This window comes from Geotrypetes seraphini, chromosome 4 (genome assembly GCF_902459505.1).
Source record: "Geotrypetes seraphini chromosome 4, aGeoSer1.1, whole genome shotgun sequence".
NCBI lineage: Eukaryota > Metazoa > Chordata > Amphibia > Gymnophiona > Dermophiidae > Geotrypetes > Geotrypetes seraphini.
Window position 1 is genome coordinate 63,004,824 of NC_047087.1, and position 21,142 is coordinate 63,025,965.

Sequence of the window (21,142 nt, forward strand, 5' to 3'; positions counted from 1 at the left end):
TATATCTAAACTTACCAAATAGATAAAGGTAAACCTAATTATGAAATAAAATTCATGACAGGTACAGGCATTCATTAAAAATTAAATGCATAGGACAACTCATAATAATAAAATCTGTAATTTATATTCCCCCCTATCGTTTTCCTCATTAATAGAGCGAACAAACACGCTTGCTTACCGCCTTTTTATTTAAGTTTAAACTGGAAGAGAATCTTTTAGAATAGAATTCATTTAACTCAAGTGTAATACAATAGTAAGATATTACCACATAAAAATTAAGGGCTCCTTTTACGAAGGTGCGCTAGCATTTTTAGTGCGCACTAAGTCCCACCCTACAGGAAAAAACTAACGCCAGCTTTATGGAGGCGTTAGTGTGTAGCACACATGGCTATGTAGCGCACGCTAAGTGTGCACTAAAACCGCTAGAGCACCTTCGTAAAAGGAGCCCTAAATCTTCAAGGTATCCCTATGAATTCTGTCAGTAGTATTAATTAAGTTAATCTATATCTCTGAGCAATCCCTTTAAAATAAACAATTCTGAAATTAACTATTATCTTACTAGCATCATATATTAAATTATGTTAAGTATTAATATGTGTTACCACCAATTAAAAGATATTTAGTAACTCAGAAATTATAAACTTAAGTTCAAACATACAATAAACATATTAACCCCTTTATCCATTCATTCGGTTTACGTGGAGAGGCATAATCGAAAGGGACGTCTAAGGCCGTTTACGTCTATATCGCAAGTCATCCAAAGTTAAAAAGAGCCTAAGACACATTTTCGAAAGATACGTCCAACTTTTTTTTACTTTCGAAAATCGTCTAATTATACGTCCTGCCGATCTGATCGTCCAAGCCACTAAATTGTGTATCTTTATACCACATTTCCGTCCAACATTCCATCCAAGTCCAAAATGCCTAGAACAAGCCCTGTTGGATATGGGAGGGGTCTGCAAAGTGATGGACTGCACACCCAGACATGCCACCTAAATAGTAGGGTATATTACAGGGCACTGCTGTGAACGTCACAAAAAGGGTGCCATGGTTTCTCCTCACTACAGCTCCCTTATAGGTGACGGTGAGCCCCCCAAACCACTTCCAGAATCCCCTAGACCCACTTATCTACCACCCCAATAGCCCGTATGGCTGCAGGAGCCACTTATATGCCAGTAAAAAAGGGTTTTGGGGGTGTATAGGGCAGTGCACATGTTTCAGTATCAATGCAGTGATTACAGGGGCTTATGGGCATAGGTCCTCCTCTCTATGGGTCCCTAACCCACCCCTAAGATGACTTCAGCTGCCTCTGGGCTTGGCGACTAGGCTTTCCTATGCCAAGCGGCCAGGTGATGATGGTCTGGAGGCTGAAATTTAAAGTTGTGAATAAAAATTTTATGGGGGTTGTTGATCACTGGGGTAGTGTGTGGGGGTCTATGTTATGTGTTTGCAGTGCTTATCTGGTGAGTTTAGGTGGGTTTTTGTGACTTAGACCATATTTTACATGGTCTAAGTCACAACGTCCAAGTTCCGTCTAGGCTCTGTTGTTAAACTTTCGGTTATACATGCTGTATGACTAAGCCTAAGCCGGGCCATGTCCCGCCCAACTCCCATCCTCAAATGCCTCCCAAAACGCCCCATTTAGCTTTGGACGTTGAGCGGCACTATGAAGGCCTAGGTCGTTTTTAAATACGTCCAAAACCCGGTTTTATTATTGGCAGTTGGACGTTTTTGAGAAATGTTTGTCCAAGTGCCGAATTTGGCCAGTTTTTGGATGTTTTTCTCTTTCGATTATAAGCTCCATACTATCCAAACTACCTTATACTCACTTAACCCAGAAACATCTAAGCTTATATTCCCATTCTATCTTCCAATTTACACTATTTATCCCACATACAAACTTATAAACCAGAAATAATCCATATTCAGATTCTTAAAAATGTTCCATGGATGAATATAACAAATCTTCAAGCTCCCAAAGTTACTGATGGGCCAACAATAAGAGATTGAGCAGAAAAGTCCTCAATTAGGAATAAATTGGTATTTACATTGGCAGGAGAAGCTGGAGCTGGACCCATGAAGAGACAAGAGCTGAATCGATTCCCTACAGGCAGCATGAAGCTGAACCCAAATCTGCTGAAGATTTTCTTTTTCCTTACTCCTTTTGTAACACCGGAGAGATAAGCATCATAAATGATATTTAGGAAATTATCGTCCTTCCGAATAAGGTGTAGTAGTGTTTCTTGCAGTTGCGCCTTTGTTAGTGTGCTGCAGTTGCTGCTGATATACAATTGTGGTTGGGCTATTGTCTTTATTTCAGTTCTGGTGCTGCAACAGTTACAAGAGTCCTATTAAAGTCTGAAACTGTGCAGTTGACAGGCACGGCTGTGCTCTGATTTAGTTTGGACATAGATTCCTGTGGTGCTTGCAGCTTTTGCAACAGACTTTGAGTCTCTGTTCTGTCTTGCAGCAGAGAAGCCACAATACTTTATAATGGTGCAGGCTGAAAAAGTTCATCAAAGTTCCTTGTACCATTCATACTATCATTTTCAGACAGCCGTATGTGAGGATTCAAGCTCAGTGGAGAAGCCCCTGTTCCAGTCCCATGTTATGCTCTTAGCTGCTTTTGATAAGTTACATTTTTATGAGTTTTTCAATTCTGTGGCATTCTTTCATATTATGGAACCAAATTCCATATATGAACAAATTTTGCAGTACTCCTGAGTTACCATGACAATCCTCAGAATCCTCCACTGAGACACTTTAGGTAAGCTTCCAGTTCCGGTGTCAAGCAATGCCAATTTAAATCCACAATAGCATTCTAAACCAGCACTGGAAACATCAGTTTAGAATTGGACCTGAACTATAGCAAAATGACAGTTTCTCTGCAGAACACTCAAGTTTCCATGGCAATGGACGTTTTCAACCGCAAAAAAAAACATCCTTTAAAGTATAAAGCAGCCATCCTTTCTCAAAATTCACTTACATACCAAATCATAATGAAATAAAAAGAAACAATAATAAAAATTATATTCATAAGAGGTGAACATTTTATTCAGCAGATTCGTTAAAGCTATGACATCTCTACAGAAAGCTGATTGATGTATGTTTTTAGTTTATCCGGGTCCTCATATTGAATGGTCTTATTAGTATGAGTGATCTTCATCACTGCTGGATACATTAACCTATATTATGCTCCTATCTGTCTTAACTGGGGCCGGAGCATCAAGAACTGCTTCCTTTTATCAGCTGTTGCTTTTGCAAAGTCCGGTAAGAGTATAACTTTCGACCCCTGCCACTTCAAATTTCTTTTTTCTTTGGCAATCTTTAAAATTTCCACTTCTTGTGTAAAATGCAGCTATTTAAAAATTAATGTCCTGGGGGAATTTTCCTGGAAAGCCTTCTTGAGGGGATTCTCTGTGCCTTTTCAATTTCCAATGGCTGAGGGAAATTTAATGAAAGCAATTTTCTAAAAACTTGATAGCATCCTGTCCTTCTCCTCCCTCAGGCAAACTGATTAACCTGACATTCTTCCTCCTCCTCCTCCTATTATTTAAATCTTCTCATTCTTTTGACAGATCAGAATCTACTCCCATATCAGTGTTTAACACTCTTGTAACTTCCTCTTTGCTCCGGTTACTCCCCATTGACGATGACAGAACCGCTGAGCTACTTGCTTCCTGCGGGGTCATTGATTGCTCCGGGTGCATCACCATGCCTGAGTCAGAGGGTGGAAATCTCTCCTCCAGGCTCAGCGTTACATTGAGCTCAGGTAGGGCCGCTTCTTCGCCAGCACCCGCTCCAGAGGGTCATGCTGTTCGAACCACAAATTTTTCGATGGAAGAGAGGGGAAGTGGAGAGGACTCAGAGGGGTAAGTCCTGATCTTCCCCTTTCTCTTCCCCATCTTTATAAAGTGTTACGAGCAAAATTAGCTCAGAGGGAAAAGTTCCATTTTGGAGCCCATTTCAGCGACGCCATCTTGAATCTCTCTCCAGCATGCATGCATTTTCAAGGTCCACCCAAACTATTCTGGCTTTAACTGAATTTGATTTCCACTGCAACTCCTTGTGACTCTGAATAAGTCACTTAACCCTCTATTGCCCCAGGTACAAAATAAGTATCTGTATATAATATGTAAATCACTTTAATTGTAATCACAGAAAATATAGTCTTTGTACTGTCCAAATGTATTCCACTGTGAATGTTTGCTTGTAACCCATTCTAAGCTACTGGGAGGACGGGATAGAAATCAAATTAAATAAAATAAATAAATAATAAAGGTGGTATATCAAGTGTCAATCCCTTTCCTTACTTCTGAATATTGCATATCTAGTATTTTAGGTGTTGTTTTATGCTATGATTTGCTATTGGACAATTGTCCAATTGATGTACTAGCACTGATACTAACTCTAGATTTTTAAAAAAGGGTCTGATCAAGCTTTAAAACTCTAAACTTCATATTGCTCTGGTCTATCAGTAAAGATATGCATTTGATTTTGGATATTCAGCATGTTTTTATACTAATTGCTATCTTCCATCTAGGAGGATGCCTAGATCTAGGTTTTGTAGTGATGCTTAACCTGAATAGGAGGTTCAGCTTAGCACAAGACAAGAAGGTGACTCTGGGAAAGTAAACATTTAAAAAGGGAGTGTTTTGTTTGTTTTTGCTTGACCAAACATATTTTTATATGTTGCAGTCAGAATAAAAACACATTATTCTCTCTCCTGAATTCAGTATGTCACACTACTAAATTGGTATTTTCAAAAATAAAAAAATATATATATGAAAAACAAATGAATTTTAACATTATCTTGTGACTGTGGAAAAAAATCTAATTTACATTTACAAGGGTGCGTGTTTCAGAGTCAGTTTTAAAAATAACTTTTATCTTTCCACTTTTTGAGTAGACGGGGAGTGCTGCACTTACACGAAAGTACTGGCATCCATGACCTCGGCCTTCCACGATGGCAGCTCACTCTGTGTCTCTTGGTGGTGGTTATAATTCTCTTCTTTAGTCTGTGGAAAGGAGTTAAGACATCAGGAAAGGTACATTGATTTTTTTTTATTATTATAACAGACTAGCTGATGACCCGGCGTTGCACGGGTATTTAATTATAGCAATAACACAGTAAATGGATTCAAATAAAGATACTTTATAGTGGTGAATGAAATTATATTTTTACAGCTTTATAAAAAGTACAATAATCAAATTATAATGCGAAATATTTGACAAAATGAATACAATACAACAAACACAAAACTTGATTATAAACAACATTTTTAGTTTCACCTCCAGGAGCAAGAACATATAAATTCTTGGGTGAAGAGACCCCCAGAACATATCACCCCAGGTCGTGAGGGATCTGCATACCAAGTTTCGATCAAATCGGTCAAGCCGTTTATTATTTACTGTGAGAATGGCAGCTGTGTACAATTTTTCCATTGACATGAATGGGTGAAAACTGATTTTCTGTTTGTAGCTCCGCCCACGTGTGCAGGTGGGCCGCGAGACCCCCAGAACATATCACCCCAGGTAGTGAGGGATCTGCATACCAGGTTTCGTTCAAATCGGTCAAGCCGTTTTTGAATTACTGTGAGAAAGGCAGCTTTTTACATTTTTTCCATTGACATGAATGGGTGAAATCTGAAGTTCTGTTTGTAGCTCTGCCCACGTGTGCAGCTGGGCCGCGAGACCCCCAGAACATATCACCCCAGGTAGTGAGGGATCTGCATACCAAGTTTTGTTCAAATCGGTCAAGCCGTTTTTGAATTACTGTGAGAAAGGCAGACATGAATGGGTGAAATCTGATTTTCTGTTTGTAGCTCCGCCCACGTGTGCAGGTGGGCCGCGAGACCCCCAGAACATATCACCCCAGGTAGTGAGGGATCTGCATACCAAGTTTCGTTCAAATCGGTCAAGCCGTTTTTGAATTACTGTGAGAAAGGCAGACATGAATGGGTGAAATCTGATGTTCTGTTTGTAGCTCCGCCCACGTGTGCAGGTGGGCCGCGAGACCCCCAGAACATATCACCCCAGGTAGTTGGAATTACTGTGAGAATGGCAGCTTTTTACATTTTTTCCATTGACATGAATGGGTGAAATCTGAGTTTATGTTTGTAGCTCCACCCACGTGTGCAGGTGGGCCGCGATACCCCCAGAACATATCACCCCAGGTAGTGAGGGATCTGCATCCCAAGTTTCGTTCAAATCGGGCAAGCCGTTTTTGCGTTGGCAGCTTTTTACATTTTTTCCATTGACATGAATGGGTGAAATCTGATTTTATGTTTGTAGCTCCGCCCACGTGTGCAGGAGGGCCGCGAGACCCCCCAGAACATATCACCCCAGGTACTGAGGGATCTGCATACCAAGTTTCGTTCAAATCGGGCAAGCCGTTTTTGCGTTGGCAGCTGTTTTACATTTTTTCCATTGACATGAATGGGTGAAATCTGATTTTATGTTTGTAGCTCCGCCCACATGTGCAGGTGGGCCGTGAGACCCCCAGAACATATCACCCCGGGTAGTGAGGGATCGGCATACCAAGTTTCGTTCAAATCGGGCAAGCCGTTTTTGCGTTGGCAGCTCTTTACATTTTTTCCATTGACATGAATGGGTGAAATCTGATTATCTGTTTGTAGCTCCGCCCACATGTGCAGGTGGGCCACGAGACCCCCAGAACATATCATCCCGGGTAGTGAGGGATCTGCATACCAAGTTTCGTTCAAATCGGTCAAGCCGTTTTTGCGTGATCGCGGCACATACATACATACATCCGATTTTATATATATAGATTTTTCATATTTCTAAAAATATATTTTCATTTTATTTGTTCTCTGTTTAGCAAATTTATCCCCTGATGATCCTAAATACCTTCTCTAGCAGGATACAAAATAAAATGATGTGTTAGCTCTTGCAATGAATTTAAGAAATTCGGGATTATTAATGTGGGCTACCATTAAGATATGTTACTTTACTGCAGTGTATCACAAACTGTGTGCTGCGTGACGCGGAGGGTGGGGGTGGGGGAGGAGAGGCACAGGCGCCAGCTGACTGCCTACAGGACATGCCTCTCTCAGTGAGAGGTACATCCTGACTGCATGCATGCAGTCAGACGGTGCCATCACCTCTCCTTCTCTCTGCTCCTCTTCCCTTCCAGCACCTCCCACTGGCGGCTCAGGGCCCGCATCTGGAGGACCTTGATGCATGCATGGACATTGACGTGATGACATTACACATGCAAGTGACATCATTGCGTCAAAATCCACGCACTTCCAGATGGCCTCAAGCCATGGCCAACACGTTTAGTGTGCTGTGGCTTCACAAAGTCTGTGAGACACTGCTTTACTGTTTACCCTAGTTATTATTAACTAGGGTGCTTTTTTGATAAGGTGTGCTAAATGCCACGCAACCTGTTGTATACCTCTAGACGACAACAAAGAAAGGATCCAACAAAATTGCAGTGAAATGTCAAGTCGAAAGACAAAGGAAAAAACTGCAGTGGTGATGTAGAAGATATCAAGACTTTAATAAACAATCATAAAAAAATAAAAATATGATCATAGAACAGTTTGTATCCAAAAGGATTGATGAACCCAGACCCGACACGGTCCGTGTTTCGAAGAAACACTCCTTCCTCAGGGGTCTTAGAGTATGTCAATACAAAGAAACTGATGGATAACAACTGGATAAAAACTGGAATCAGCAGTGAGCAGCTGAGCAGATACTTAACACACACTAATTCATTAACAAACAGTAAGGGTCCTTTATACAAAGGCCCCTATATAGTAAGCGCTTTATAGCGCTTTATAGTAATTGCTAACACATGCTTACTGCAGCAAAAAATATATAGTTTTGGCACAGGGGGTGGAGCTGGGACAGAGAGGAGCATATTCTGCACTAATCAGTACATTGCCATGAACTAACCAATTAGCGCATGCTTAGTGAGTGAATCCTTCCTATGTAATGGAAGGCTATAAGGGATCACAAGCTAATCTGTTTTAATGGTCACGTGCTAATTTTACCATTAGCATATGGACAAAAATAAGAATTTTGGTCATTTTATCCCAGCATTAAAATTGGCTTTAGTGCATAGATATGACCCTTGGAAGGGTGCTCTAAGCCCAATTTTCAGTGGCGTAGCAAGGGAGGTTGGCGCCCATGGTTGTGGCGCCCAGTATCGCCAAGCCACGCAACCCCCCCACTCTTCCCCACCACTTGGGTGCCCCCCTACATACTTCTTGAAATGTTCAACGGCTTGAGCAGCACCTTCCACCCGCGCTCGCGTCCACTTCAGCTCCCATCTGACATTGCGTCCTGGTCCCGCAGCTAGGAAATGACGTCAGAAGGAGCCCAAGGCCGTGGCAAGCAGCAAGTGGAAGATGCTGCTATTGCCAGCGAACATTTAAAGAGGTATGCAGAGCAGAGAGGAGGAGATGCACCAGCGCCCCTGCGAAGATGGCGCTTGGGACAGTCTGTCACTTTCTACCGCTATATAAAATAACATAATTCTTTATTTATATACCGCACATATATTTCTAGGCCGTGTACAAAAGAATACAACAAAGAGAAATTATTAACATTTAAATTGGTTAAACCATATGGTAGTACGGCACATAATTTCCTTATCTATATGGTTAAAGGGCCCTTAAATCCATACCTTAATAAAATGGAACCTATGGTAAAATAGAATTATTTAGAGGTAATGTAACTTATCTTAACAGTACCCCATGTTGATAGCTATACCCCTAAGGCTTTTATTTTAGAAACTATAGAGAATCGCATTGCCGCTGAGCTGATCACGGCAAGGGAATCTCTCTGCCACAATCAGCTGAGTGGCCATGGCAGTAAACCCCACCAGCCGGGAAGTCGGCCAGCAGGATTCTCTCCTGCTGGCATGACCCTCCCCCTGAATGTCTCTGGCAGGAGGGATTCCCACTACCTCCTGCCGACACCCCACCTCCCCGAAGATCATTGGCAGGAGGGATTCCCACTCTCTCTTGCTGGAACCCCCCTGAAGACATGTCCTCACCCAAACACCCCCTAAGTCAACCCGGACAAACCCCCCCCCCCCCCCCCCCCCCCCGTACCAATTTCTCACTGACTGGCCAGAGGGATATTTACTCCCTCTGGCCAGCAGGCCTGCCTCCACAGAATGGATGCACCAGGGAGGGGCCTAAGAACCTGATTGGCCCAGGCACATAAGGATCCTCCCATAGGAGGAGTCTTAGGCACCTAGGCCATCTTAGGGTGGCCTAAGGGATCTGGCCTAAGGCATCTGGCCAATCAGGAATCTGGCATAAGGGATCTGGTCAATCAGGGCCTTAGGCCTCTCCCCGGTACATTCTGGTGTGGGGTGTGGGCAACATTGAAGAACACCTGACCTAAACTAGATCTGCAACAAAATCAGAAAATATTTTAGTGCGTAAATGATCATAATCCGTGCTTAAAGATGTTTAGTGTTGTGTTAATCATTAAGCTACAAAGGGTCAATTTTAGAGGTTGAGAATAGAATTTTGACCATTTGGATGCAAGATTTAATAATAGAATCTAGATATCCACTTATTTAGTTTTCTGAATTTATGTTTCTGGGATTTCCCTTGATAAAGGCAATTTTCATCATTGCCTAATTTCAATTTTTCTTGTCTTTTCTTTATAATGATGTATGTTTCATTTGTATTATGATTTTTAATGCAAATAACATTTGTTAATAATAAAAGATAGATGTTTAAGCATCCATGTATTTATGTTCCTTTTAGGTTGTATGGATAACTGCTACGTTGCCTTATGTAGTACTGTTTGTATTACTAATCCATGGGATAACATTGCCTGGTGCAGCTAATGGAATAAGTGCATATCTCCACATAGATTTCAGAAAATTAAAAGAATCCAGAGTAAGTCTTTGATTATTTTATTGCTAAGTTCATTGCTAGTTATAGTTTCCTACTTCAGTTAAAAGCTTGCTGTAAAAACATTTATACATTGATTTCACAAGTAAATAATTAGAATAATGGCATACGCAGGTCAATGTGTGCATATACTTCCATACATACCAAAATTCCTTATAAGCACTATTCTGTAAATATGTGCATATCTTACATAGTGGATATTTTATATATGGGCAAATATGTATATAGATAGAGACTTGGCAGAACTTGGATGGGGCTCACACTTATAGAATACTAAATCTCCAGTACTTAGGTGCAATTATTGGTGCATATTTTGAGGCCCTTTTACTAAGCTGCACTAAAAAGTAGCATTGGGTTTTCCCGTGCGATGAGGCCACTTGTAGCGTGGCTGTAAAATGGTCGCGCATTTCCTATTTTCCCTCTTAACGGCCACATGCCATTATGGCCATTTTAGCTTGGTAATGAGCACGCCTTATTAATGGCCATTACCGCATGAGCCCTTACCACTATTATATAGGCAGCAAGGGCCCAAGCATTATTTGGTCAGCATATGACATTTTATCTGCGCTAATCAATCAGCGGAGAGCACACCTACTATCTGCTTCCAAACACACCCTCACATGACTGTGCACTAATGGCATCTTTAACACATGAATAAACCTAATATAAATCATACAAAAGTGATATATACTGATTCAAATTATGTCGGGGGAGGATTAATGACTTCAAGTGCTCACGGTTGTTAGACTTTAGAACCAGTCTTTGTCTAAACAACCATTTCATGAGCTATCACTGGTCATATATAACCCCTTTTTTCTTCTGTTTTTTTACTATTTTACTCCTACTCAATTGTCTTATTGCTTGATTATTTGTATTATAGACATTAATAGCAGTAAATTGGACAAATGTTTACTAGTTTCCATATACTTACCTTTGAGCTTTCAGCCATATCAGGAAGCTGATAGAGATGTTCACTCTCAGCCTTTAAATAGATGATTCAAAAATGGCTATTGAGATGTTACTCAATGCTCAACGGAGCGTCTCTGTTTCACTCCCCTTGGAGCTTCTTCAGGAGAATACTTGATCGCTGTTATGTTACCACTATTAACTTGATTGACTTGCTTTTAACCTTCAAAAGTTTCAACCAACAAACGCAACAAACTTTTCTCTATAAACTTTTTTCTTAAACTGTTTAGCTGTTACACTGTTTCTGTGTTTTATTGAATAATCATTGGATGGGGAGGGGGGGGAGAAAATGGTTGGTTATGCATATTTGTAAGTTGAATGTGCTTTTATTAACTTATTATATTATATGATATATATTTGTGTATTGCACTTTTGAAGTTTAGAAAATCAATAAAGAATTTTTAAAAAATAAATAATAAATAAATTTGTCCAAATTATCCTCAAAATGTTCCCCTCCATTATTGCCTATGGGCCAAAATGGAGCCTGGAATCTTGCAGTGGAGATTCCATCAACTGTAACTTCTGTGTTTCTTTTATTGATTGATAGCAATATAGTTCATGCCACACTCTCTTATATTTAATATTTAACTAATTTAAAATTTTTATCAATATCACTTCTAGATTACAGAATTATTATTCATTCATCACATATCAAGTTCTTTCTTTCCATGAATCACTGTAGAACTATTTCATTCAACTTCTATGGCCTCAGCGGCTACACTCGAGTGTTTCCATCAAGCCCAGTAGCCCGTTCTCACAGTGGCCAGTCCAGGTCCCTAGTACCAGTGGCTTCCCCCATGTCTTTCTCAATAACCGACTATGGACTTTTCCTCCAGGAAATTGTGCAAACCTTTCTTAAAACCAACTACGCCATTTAATTGAAAAAGATAAGAAGCATATTAAAACAAATTCTTGTCAATTATTTCTAATATTTATATTGTAAGAAATTGTCATCTAACTCTTACTTGTCCAGCAACTGTAGCTTGCTGTGTCCCTTATTCCCCGTCCCTATTTATTTGTGCCCATGCTCCCCAGAGTGAAGTACTACCTCAGGTATCGGCCTGTTTAGCGACTACAACAATTAAAGATAAAGTAAGGCAGGGCTTCCGCTCTGAGGGGTGTGGTTACATGTCTTAATAGAGCAAAGACTTCTAGACAGATCTGCAGAAGTAAATAACTCTATTGTTGGCTCATTGGACACTTACGAGTAATTAACTGTAAACTTTGGCAATCTGTATAAATCACCAGGTACACATGTACTTGACACTACCTGGACTCAAGAGCTATGAGGAATAACCAATCAAAAAGTTCACACTAAAATCAAATATCCTAAAGGTGCTAATTTTGTTTTGTGTGTTTGTTTGTATGCTAAAATCACATTTTGCATGCTAATCAGGAATTTAGTTTATAAAAAAACCCCAAACCTATATAGATATCCAGCTGCATTTCACTGGCTAGCTGAATATTTGACTAAATCTAACCATACATTCTGATGTTCAGTAGTATTTAATTATTTATGTGGGTATGTGATGGCAATAAAGCTGTTTTCCAGTTTAATTGTGGTTGAGTGTAACAGTGCTTTGTATCTGAATAAATAAAAAAGTATTTGAAAGGATAGATTTAGATGATTTTCATGGCCAGGATTATCCAGCTAAATTCATACACCACTCGCATGTTACCTTAACTAATGTTCTAGATTTCATAGCCCCTATGCAATTCTATAATCCCTTCCCCCAGGGTAATAAACCCTTATACTACCCCTACTTACTCCTCTTCAAGAGGAGTCACCAACAGGCCGAGAAGAGCTGAATGAGATCCCAGTCTCAGGAAGATTTCCATGTCTGCAAATCTCTTCATTGTAATTACAACTACCACCTGAAAAAAACTAAAAGGGACTTTGCTTGATAAGAAACGTCAGTCCTTTACAAACCATTCCAACGATTTCTACTCCATCCTTCATCTTATCATGTCTCTCCCTGAACCTAGCCCTTCTTCAAGGCCTTCAGCTAATGTCCTTTCCCTTTTTCATTTAGCACTCCAGGCCATGGTAGAAACATCTGCCATGCTTAGTTAAAGAAGGCCTTAATATGTAAATGTGAGGGGAGGAGCATGAGCAGGGTCTGCTCGAGACCAACCTTTATATAGGTAATTTACAAAATACTGTAAATTGTGTGCTAATTTGCAACATTTAGGTGTGTACGCATATGTCTGCCGTTGACATGGTGTAAGTGGGAGCATCCAAATGTCGGCATGTTGATGCCAATTTAGGGAAGTTTTCTATAGCAAATCTAGGAACGCAGCATGTAGGTGACTAAATTGTGGCACCCAGTTATAGAACTGCCCCATTGGGACTCTTGAAAAGGTTTGCATATCTGACATTTTTGTCCCTGAAGAAACTGACTTGACTAATGAAAATGTCTGATTTGGACACTTAGAAGCTCATAATCGAAACTTAAACATGTCTAAAAACCCATCCAAGTCAGCACTTGGATGACCTAAAAGACAGGTCATCCAAGTGCCGATAATCAAACCAACTTTGGATGTGACACTGGACTTTTTATGCATCTGACTGCCACTGTGTGCCCAGAGCTGAAAGGGGCATATCCAGAGGAGTGATTAGGGCAGTATGAAGATGGGATGGAGGCCAACCTAGACTTAATCATCCTAAGGGATAATTGAATGTTTTACTAGACATCCTGGACGAAACTTAAACGTTGTGAGTTAGACGATGTAAAAACAGGTATAAGTGACCAGATAACCACTGCAGAGACAAAGTAAAGACCCCCCCCACACACACACACACACTCCCCAAGTGTTCACTGACCTCCTTAAACCCCCCACAAAGATCAGAATAAAAAAGTACATACCTGTCTACAGAACATCAGCACCTAGTATAGGAAAACCTAGTAAAGCTGTACACAGGTGTCTTAAATAGCCTGGGAGTTAGGCTAGTGAACCATAGAGAGGAAGACCCAGGCCCATAACCACTACATTTATGGTAGAATATGTGCGCCCACCAAAACACCCCCAAACCCTATTTTACTGCCATATAGGTGCAGCCTTCAGTCATAAGGGCTATTGGGGTTGTAGACAGGTGGGTGTAGTGTGTTTTGGGGGACTCACAATACCCTATAAGGGAGTTCTGGTGAGATGTTATCTGGCACCCTTTTTGTGAAGTTCACAGCAATGCCCTCTAAGGTGCCCCACTGCTCTATTGCTATGTCTGGGTGGCCAGTCTATTACAAGATTAGCCCTTCTCACATCCAAATGGTCTTGTTCTGGGCGTTTGGGACTTGGATGAAATTTTGGTCTAAAATGTGATTTAATGATAGATGTCCTGGTGGTCTGGATGAACAATAGCCTGGATGTCCAGATAGATGATTTTTGAAAAAAAAAAAAATGTTCTAGATGTATTTTCTTTTTAATGGCCATTTTTCCACTGCTGACTTTTGGCGTCTAGTGCCATATGCCCAAATAGGACTTAGACATATGTTTTGATTATGCCAATATTCACTGCTATTTAATTGGCCAGAAATGGAGCTGACATTAAGGAGCGTTTAACTGGCTAAATATGAATATTTAGTGTGAGATAAACAGTTATATTTCTGCTGAATATCTGCAGTTAGCAGCTAAAATTTAACTAGCTATATCGTACGATAACTAGCAATTTTCAGTGCAGAATAGCTAAATTTAGCAGCCAAATCGGACCACGTAAATAGCGATCCTGTCTTTGGCAGCTATAAACTTAATTAGCCAGTGCTGAATATTGACAGCTAGTTAACTTTTTAGAAAAGATAGCGAAAGAAGCCAAAAACTTTAAGCCCTTTTTTAGATATATAAAAGGAAAGAAACCAGCAAGAGAGGCAGTGGGCCCTCTCGACGACCAAGGAAGGAAAGGGTCAATTAAAGAAGACAAACAGGTTGCCGATAGGTTAAATTCATTTTTTGCATCTGTCTTCACAAATGAAGACACTGCAACAATGCCAGAAACAGGGAGGATATTCACCGGAGGCATAGAGGAAAGCCTCGCAACAGTAAATGTGGAGTTGGACATGATATACTTTCAGATTGACAAACTGAAGAAGGACAAATCCCCTGGACCGGACGGAATTCACCCGAGAGTATTAAAGGAACTTAAGGTAGAAATTGGGGAACTATTACAATCCTTAGCTAACATGTCAATTAGAACCGGGCAAATACTGGAGGATAGCAAATGTCATCCCAATTTTCAAGAAAGGATCAAGAGGTGAACCGGGAAACTATAGACCTGTGAGTCTCACATCGGTCCCTGGGAAGATAATTGAAGCAATAAATAAAGATAACATTGTACAACATCTGGAAGATCACAACCTAATAAGAGCTAGTCAACACGGCTTCAGGAAAGGGAAGTCATGTTTGACAAATTTACTTCAATTCTTTGAGAAGGTGAACAAACACATGGATAGTGGACATCCAGTGGACATAATTTACTTGGACTTTGTGACCAGTCCGACACAAGGCCTGCTAAGGCCCCAGTTAGGCCAGGGGTAAAAGTAAAGGGGAAAACCCGGAAGGCAAATTCCAAGGGCTTTTCAGACCAGGATTCTGATAATTTCTCCTTTAACCACCAGAGGGAGCCTGATCTAGCTGGGAATGAGATAGGTGAGCTTTACCCAAGTCACCACCAGGGGAGCCCAAGAGGCCCCTGGAACACTGCTGACTCAGCCAGAGTAGGGCGTGCCCCTAAGGTTTGTAAGCCAGCAGTTGAGAGCAGACAGGCAGGCCGGTTAGGGAGGAGGTTCAGGCCTTGTCTCCCTGAGGAGCCCCCTGGGCCAAGCAGGAGCAATAGGCCCATACCCATGGAGTTATTAGAAGCTGGACAAGCTGAGGAGCTACCTGTATCAGAGGAGGAACTGCCCATGGAATGTCAGGAAAGTTTTACAGAGAATGACACTGACTTTGCTGAGCCTATGCAGGTGGATCTGATTACAAGCTGCAAACAGTGAGTTGTGGGTTTTTGGAACTGTTTGCTTGCTTGGTTTTGTTTTGTTTTTGGGAAAGCTGAGAGTGTGAGTTGGGGAGAGGTTTTGCTGTCACCTTGGATGGGATTTTGAAGGCCATTGCTGTGGCTTCGTTTTTGGCAAAACCTAAATCACTCTCCTGTCCTGGCAGTAATATAAAGTTGCCAGAGGCTTTACCTATTTTTCTTTCAATTATTGTGAATTGTGGAAGCCAGTACCCTGAACTGTAGCTGTGAAACTTGAACAAACTGCTTGGGAGCAGGCTTGTCTTAGCGCTACTGAGAGATTGAACTTTATTTTTGTGCTGTTTTATTTGCTGGCCCTTTTTGTATTTTGTTGCTCTATGGCTGTTTGGAATTCTGCTAATTTTGCAGCTGTAATGATGAGCTACTTTCCTGAAGGATGGAATAAGTAAAACTGAAGTATTTTTGCTATAAACCTCAATTGTGGTGACTTTGTTTGCTTTATTTTTGAGTTCCTGCCTTATAACAGTTCAGTCCTGCAGGGTGACTCCATTTCGGGTCACATGCTAGTGCTATTTTCTTAGGTAACCACTGGAGGAGCTGTGGAGTCCCGGCCAAACCACAGTACTGGTTACAACTTCCAGAAAGCATTTGACAAGGTCCCGCACACAAGCTTATGAGTAAATTACTAAGTCATGGAATAGGAGGAGAAGTGCACAGATGGATCGGCAAATGGTTAGAGAACAGAAGGCAGAGAGTAAGCATAAATGGGAAATTCTCGGACTGGGAGAAGGTGACTAGCGGCGTGCCCCAGGGCTCTGTTCTTGGGCCCATCTTGTTCAATATTTTTATAAATGACCTGGAAGAGAAGACAGCATGCAATATAATCAAGTTTGCAGATGATACAAAACTATGTCGGGTGGTGGGCTCTCAAAGGGACTGCGAGGATCTTCAGAAGGATCTGAACCAGCTGGAAAAGTGGGCGATAAAGTGGCAGATGAATTTTAACGCAGATAAATGCAAGGTAATGCATCTGGGAAAGAAAAACAAAGAACATGAATATAGGATATTGGGTGTGACATTAGCCAAATGCGAACAAGAAAGGGATTTGGGGGAACTAATAGACAGAACCCTAAAACCATCGGCTCAATGCGCGGCGGCGGTGAGGAAAGCAAACAGGATGTTGGGCATGATTAAGAAGGTGATCATGAGTAGATCGGAAGACGTCATCATGCCACTTTACAGAGCAATGGTCAGACCACACTTAAAATACTGTGTCCAACACTGGTCTCCATACCTTAAGAAGGATATAACTCTGCTGGAGAATGTGCAGAGGTGAGCCACGAAACTTGTCAGAGGTATGGAGAATTTGAGCTACAAAGAACGCCTCAGAAAACTGGGACTGTTCACCCTCAAAAAGAGAAGACTGTGAGGAGATTTGATAGAGACTTTTAAAATATTAAAAGGATTTGATAAAATTGACCAGGAAACAGCATTACTGACATTTTCAGATGTGACACAGACAAGAGGTCATAGCCTGAAAATGAGCGGCAGCAGGTTCAGGACAAATGTCGGGAAGTTCTGTTTCACACAACGAGTGGTGGGTGCTTGGAATGCTCTCCCAGAGGAGGTTGTGGCAGAGACTACTGTTCTGGGTTTCAAGCGCAAGTTGGATTCACACCTTCTTGCAAATCACATCGGGGGTTACGGGAAATCCGGGTCTCCAATAAGGAGCCACCTAACTGGGCCTCCGCATGTGCGGATCGCCGGACTAGATGGACCTAGGTCTGATCCAGCGAAGGCGTTTCTTATGTTCTTATGACTAAAAATCCCTGGCTATTCAATGCTGGTCACCGGAAATGGTACAATATTGAATATTAGTTAGCCGGCCTGCTTCCCATGGTCTGAATATCGGCCAACTTGTCTTAGTTACGTATCTTTTTAAAACAACCTTGCTGGAAAAGGTTGAATGCTATATATTTTATTTTTTTGTTTTCTTAAAAGATATTCAACTGGCAGCGCTTAGCATTTCGCTGACTGTCAACGCTAGGTAATCACTTTCCAGTTTCGCAGAGCCCCATGAAAGCATAGCCAGTAAAGTTATATAGACAACAAAAAGATATGACTGACTTTTATGCAGTTCTATTTATTTATTTATTTTAGGTATTTATATATTGCCTATCAAAGTTGTCTAAGCAGTTTATAATCATGTACTCAGGTATTTTCCCTTTCTGTCCCGGTGGGTTTACGATCTCTCTACTGTACCTGGGGCAACGGAGGATTGAGTGACTTGCCCAGGGTTACAAGAAGCAGCGTGGGATTTGAACCCACAACCTCAGGGTGCCGAGGCTGTAGCTCCAGCTACTAGGCCATTCCTTGTTTCCTTGGCCTTGTTAAGTGCTGACTCCAGAACGCCCCCACATTAGATCACCCCCAAAATAGCCGGTTTTGAGAGAGGCACCAACTGAACATTTTCTTCAGCATTAACTGGCTGAGTGCCACCAAAAATGACCAGTTAGAACTGAACAAACAATTTAACCAGCCAGGAGCCGTTTTTGGCTGGTTAAATCATGTTGAATATTGACCCATTAATATGCATCTTTTCCTATGTGCACAAAATGAGAGAAGACATTAGGTATATAATCCCCACAGATAACTGAAGATGATTTCCATTGTAACTATGGGCTCTGACAAGAAAACCAAAGCAGTTCTGCACATTTAAATAGAGACTTCTATTGGATACCCACATATCTCACAGCTGGACTGGCCACAGAATCCAGAGTATTAGAGCTGATAGCAATCTTTATAGTGTGGGCTTGTGACGAGTCAGGCTACAGCTAGGGACTGTACTGAGCCAGATTTCCAAGTTGCATACCATAAGTGTACTCATGTGAGGCTGTGATTAGCTTGATCTCTGTGTGCAGTGCTTTGAGATAATTGGTGAACCATCACTTTAAAAACGCCAGCTGGAGACAATTTTTCTTTCTAGTACAGCTGACTGTGATTTCACCCCTTTGCTCAGTTACTTAGCCATATGAAATGACAAGGCCCGGTTGCTTTATTTTATTGAAATGATCATGAAGGGCTTTGCTGATTTCCAGCACTAATCAAAACCTAATACTCTGTAAGAAGAAACTAGAAGACAGGCAAGGGGAGGGGAAGCGGGGTGTTTAGAGATCAGTTAATTTAGGAGGAGATTGTAATTTCCATATAAAGGCTTTTTAAAAAGAAACCTAGCACTTGTATGTTTCATGCATTTTTGTCTTCAAGGTTTTATATTTTAGAGTTAATTTTGCAATTCTATAAGTAGGTGCCTCCTTTTGGGTGCCCTGATGCCTTATGGTGAGCACTTGTTCTAGAATGGCATCTGGATACTAGCATGGGGTTCCTGCAGTTTCTCAGCCCAGTAGTATAGCTGGAACTCAATTGGTCCTGGGTGGGAGGACCAAGATATAGAAACATAGAAATAGACGGCAGATAAGGGCCACGGCCCATCTAGTCTGCCCACCCTAATGTCCCTCCCCTACCTTTGCCCTGTGAATAGATCCCATGTGCCGATCCCATTTGGCCTTAAAATCAGGCACGCTGCTGGCCTCAATCACCTGTAGTGGAAGACTATTCCAGCGATCAACCACTCTTTCAGTGAAAAAGAATTTCCTGGTGTCACCTCGTAGTTTCCTGCCCCTGATTTTCGACGGATGCCCTCTTGTTTTCGTGGGACCCTTGAAAAAGAAGATATCTTCCTCTGCCTCGATGCGGCCCGTAAGATACTTGAACGTCTTGATCATGTCTCCCCTCTCTCTGCGCTCCTCGAGCGAGTATAGCTGTAATTTGTCAAGCCGTTCTTCATATGGTAGATCCTTGAGTCCCGAGACCATCCGGGTGGCCATTCTTTGCACCGACTCCAGTCTCAGCACATCCTTGCGATAATGCGGCCTCCTGAATTGCACACAGTATTCCAGGTGGGTTCTCACCATGGATCTATACAATGGCATAATGACTTCCGCCTTACGACTGACGAAACCCCTTCGTATGCAGCCCATGATTTGTCTTGCCTTGGACGAAGCCTGCTCCACTTGATTGGCAGACTTCATGTCCTCACTGACGATTACCCTCAAGTCTCATTCTGCTACCGTTTTTGCTAGGATCTCGCCATTAAGGGTATAAGACTTGCATGGATTTTGGCTGCCCGGGTGCATAACTTTGCATTTTTGGGCATTGAAGTTGAGTTGCCATGTCCTAGACCATCGCTCCAGTAGGAGTAGGTCGTGCATCATGTTGTCGGGCATTGAATCTTCGTCTGTTGTGCATTTGCCCACTACATTACTCAGTTTGGCGTCATCGGCGAATAATGTTATTTTACCTCGAAGCCCTTCTGCCAAGTCTCTTATAAAGATGTTGAATAGGATTGGGCCCAAGACTGAGCCCTGTGGTACTCCACTAATCACCTCCGTCATTTCAGAGGGGGTGCCGTTCACCACCACCCTTTGGAGCCTACCTCCAAGCCAGCTCCCAACCCATTTCGTCAATGTGTCACCTAATCCTATAGAACTCATCTTGCTCAGCAACCTGCGGTGTGGTACGCTATCGAATGCTTTGCTAAAGTCCAGGTACACGATGTCCAGGGACTCCCCAATATCCAGCTTCCTCGTCACCCAGTCAAAGAAGCTGATCAGGTTGGATTGGCATGATCTCCCCTTAGTAAATCCATGTTGTCGGGGATCCCGTAGATTCTCCTCATCCAGGATCTTATCCAATTGGTGTTTGATTAGAGTTTCCATTAGTTTGCTCACTATCGATGTTAGACTCACTGGTCTGTAGTTTGCTGTCTCCATCTTTGAGCCTTTCTTGTGGAGTGGAATGACGTTAGCTGTCCTCCAGTCCAACGGGACGCTGCCTGTACTAAGGGAGAGGTTGAAGAGCGCGGACAGTGGCTCCGCCAAGACATCACTCAGCTCCCTAAGCACCCTGGGGTGCAGGTTGTCCGGCCCCATTGCTTTGTTAACCTTGAGCTTTGACAGCTCACCGTAGACACTGCTGGGCGTAAACTCAAAGTTACTAAACGGGTCAACTGAGCCAACCCTTGTCTGTAGCTGAGGGCTGAGCCCCGGCGCTTCTCGGGTGAAGACTGAGCAGAAGTATTCATTTAATAGTTGAGCTTTTTCCGAATCCCTTTCCACATAGTCTCCGTCTGGATTCCTAAGACGTACAATCCCGCCTGAGTTTTTTCTTCTATCACTGATATACCTGAAGAAGGATTTATCTCCCTTCTGGATGTTCTTTGCTAGAGGCTCCCTGCACACACACT

The 21,142-nt window shown here is 41.9% G+C and overlaps 1 protein-coding gene across 2 annotated transcripts in view; it reads left to right on the plus strand.

The window, feature by feature from the left end:
- Positions 1-21,142, plus strand: part of SLC6A2 (solute carrier family 6 member 2) — a 269,420-nt gene that overhangs the window by 153,440 nt on the left and 94,838 nt on the right. For both annotated transcript variants that reach the window (XM_033943527.1, XM_033943528.1), the window contains 2 exons: positions 4,910-5,048; positions 9,756-9,890. In XM_033943527.1, the coding sequence (XP_033799418.1) occupies positions 4,910-5,048; positions 9,756-9,890 (274 nt within the window). The remainder of the gene's footprint in view (positions 1-4,909; positions 5,049-9,755; positions 9,891-21,142) is intronic.